The 2,337-nt window shown below is 37.0% G+C and overlaps 1 protein-coding gene across 1 annotated transcript in view; it reads right to left on the bottom strand.

Annotated features, from left to right (window-relative positions):
• The window catches only part of LOC117104225 (neogenin-like), a 7,696-nt gene extending 6,976 nt beyond the window's left edge, over positions 1 to 720 (bottom strand). The window contains exon 1 of the mRNA XM_033244924.1: positions 566 to 720. Coding sequence (XP_033100815.1) covers positions 566 to 653 — 88 coding nt within the window. The 5' untranslated portion in view covers positions 654 to 720. The remainder of the gene's footprint in view (positions 1 to 565) is intronic.
• Between the last annotated feature and the right edge of the window lie 1,617 nt (positions 721 to 2,337).

The raw sequence follows: 2,337 nt of genomic DNA, 5'->3' as shown, positions 1-2,337 counted from the left end.
CCCCCCCCCCCCCGTCGGGGACCTCGGACGCCGTCAGGCAAATCCTGGCGCCACCCCTGTTCTACGTTCTACAACAGGTCCACATCCAATAGACCTGTTCAGGAGTGCCTATCAAACTTAACAAAATATGACCAAGGAACCAGGAATACGCGAGTGTCCTTTAAACAATGTGTTGTCTCAAAACGCGCGTGCGCTTATACATTTACACTATGGTTTTCTGGGGCTAAAGAAACAATATCCAAGGGGCGGGGCTTAGCAGAAAGTGCCATTAATTCATTATGTCATCTTGTCATCTCAGATTGTTTTTTATCGCAATGTCAATTGCTCCAAGTCTTTAAAACTCTCTCATTTTGTTTGTTATATAATGATGTTTTAAGTATACAAAGTACTGTAAGCAATTGAAGCACCCGACTGACTTTTGTATGTTTCTAAAATTTAAAGCATAATAGGCCTACTAAATTATATAACTATATTATATAACTTAACATAGACAGAATATACTGACCCGTATTTTTACTTTAGCCCGTCTGCAGGGAACTAACAGAGACACAAGAATCATATTTACCAAAGTGTAAAAACAAGTTGATCAGCCAGACCAAGTAAATTTTCCAATGGTGCCCACAATGTTTTGCTTCAGTGTTATACAGAGTCATAATTAATGAAACAATGGCGCGCCTACACTATCAGCAGACCAATACGTTTACCTCATTGCTGCATATGTTTTACAGTTGATAGCCTGAAATAAAAATGTTCTGGCGCAAAATGAGTTTAACGCCCTCTTAACTCTTTTCCTGTTATAGCACGACCGATACAAACAAAGAAGTATATATTATGTCATTGATTGTCATGGCGACGAGATTCTTTATTTGTTTTGCTATGCATACATTTTGAAAGCCCGATGTAAATAAGACTTCTGCTTTCGGTGTTTTAGAGCAGCGTTCTCTCATTGAAAAAATTCCATTTTATACAAATTAAATATTATTGAATTAAATAAATAATACGGCCGAGGTTATTCGCACGGTATTGTACGGTATGGTATTGTACCTGGAATAATGCTAAGACTTCGTAACATATTAAGGTATTTGAACAGAAACCTAAACGGCAATTCGCACCGCCTAGATGAGAGAGTTCAAGGTTTATATTAATATACAAATCATAGTTGTAGGCTGTTTAGTGTTCTTGTCATTGAGTTATTCTTCATACTTTGGACACCATACTGGTTAATAATAGCAGTGAATTTATTAAGCGTTGAAATTTATACGGATAAGATCCAAAACGTTTATTCTGATTGTAGCTGTCATCGTTATTTCTACTTAAAAAGGTCCACATTCAAATAATTAATTCATTTGTTAAATATCAGTGAATGTCACGTTTATCCCAAAGTCTCTGTTGCAATTTAAAGTAAGTCTATACAAAGTAAGCAATTGAGATACCTAATTGTATTTTTGTTTTAATTGAAATTAAAGCATATTTTAATATGTCTAATTACATAATATTGTTTAAGCTTAACATAGACTTAATTTTTCCTAGCTAGTAGTATGATGAAAACGAACAGACGTAAGGAATCCATATTTACCAAAGTGTGAAAGCAAGTTTATCAAGTAGACCAAGTAAATTTTCCGATGGCGCATACAAACCTTCGTTTCAGTGTTATACAAAGGCATAATTGGTAAAATAAAGACACTCCTACACTAATCAGAAAACCGATATACCTCTACCTCATCATTACATATGCAGTGGCGGCGCCAGCAAGGAGGCTTAAGTCCTCCACCGGACAGGTCAAGTTCCCCACCGGACAGAGCTCGTCGGGCTGTCAGACCATAAAACATATAAAAATAGGCCCACACCAAGCCAAAACATGTCTGTTACAGTCTGAGAGTGCCATTTCCGCCCATCCAGAGGTTGCTATTCTTAAAAAAAAAATCTCATTTGGATGGGAGGAAACACTCAACCCCTTCTCCCAGCTCGAGCCTACGAGCTCAAGTCTCCCCTATCGGACAACTTAGCCCCCAAAATATATCATAGAGCCGCCACTATATCCAGGGAGCAGAGAGGTTTGCACACTTCGTTCTGGTTTGTCATTGCATGGTATCCATTGACCAGGGGTAATAAATCTCACTTTCCTCACTAACAGATGCATAAATTCTATATTCATCGCATAGTCTCTTAAATTATCTAATAATCCATATAAGGAGTCTCATAATAAAGGCTGTAAACTGGAGAAAACCAAATCTTATTTGATGTTGATATTGAGATCCTTTTTTTAAGTTAATTTAATGTGTAAGTAATTGTTGAAGGGGTTTTTCTCAAATTCAACAAAGGCAGTTACATAGTGTA

Source organism: Anneissia japonica, unplaced genomic scaffold (genome assembly GCF_011630105.1).
Source record: "Anneissia japonica isolate Jap-2015-1 unplaced genomic scaffold, ASM1163010v1 scaffold468_len270531_cov130, whole genome shotgun sequence".
Taxonomy (NCBI): Eukaryota; Metazoa; Echinodermata; class Crinoidea; order Comatulida; family Comatulidae; genus Anneissia; species Anneissia japonica.
This window is presented reverse-complemented; position numbering and strand designations above follow the sequence as displayed.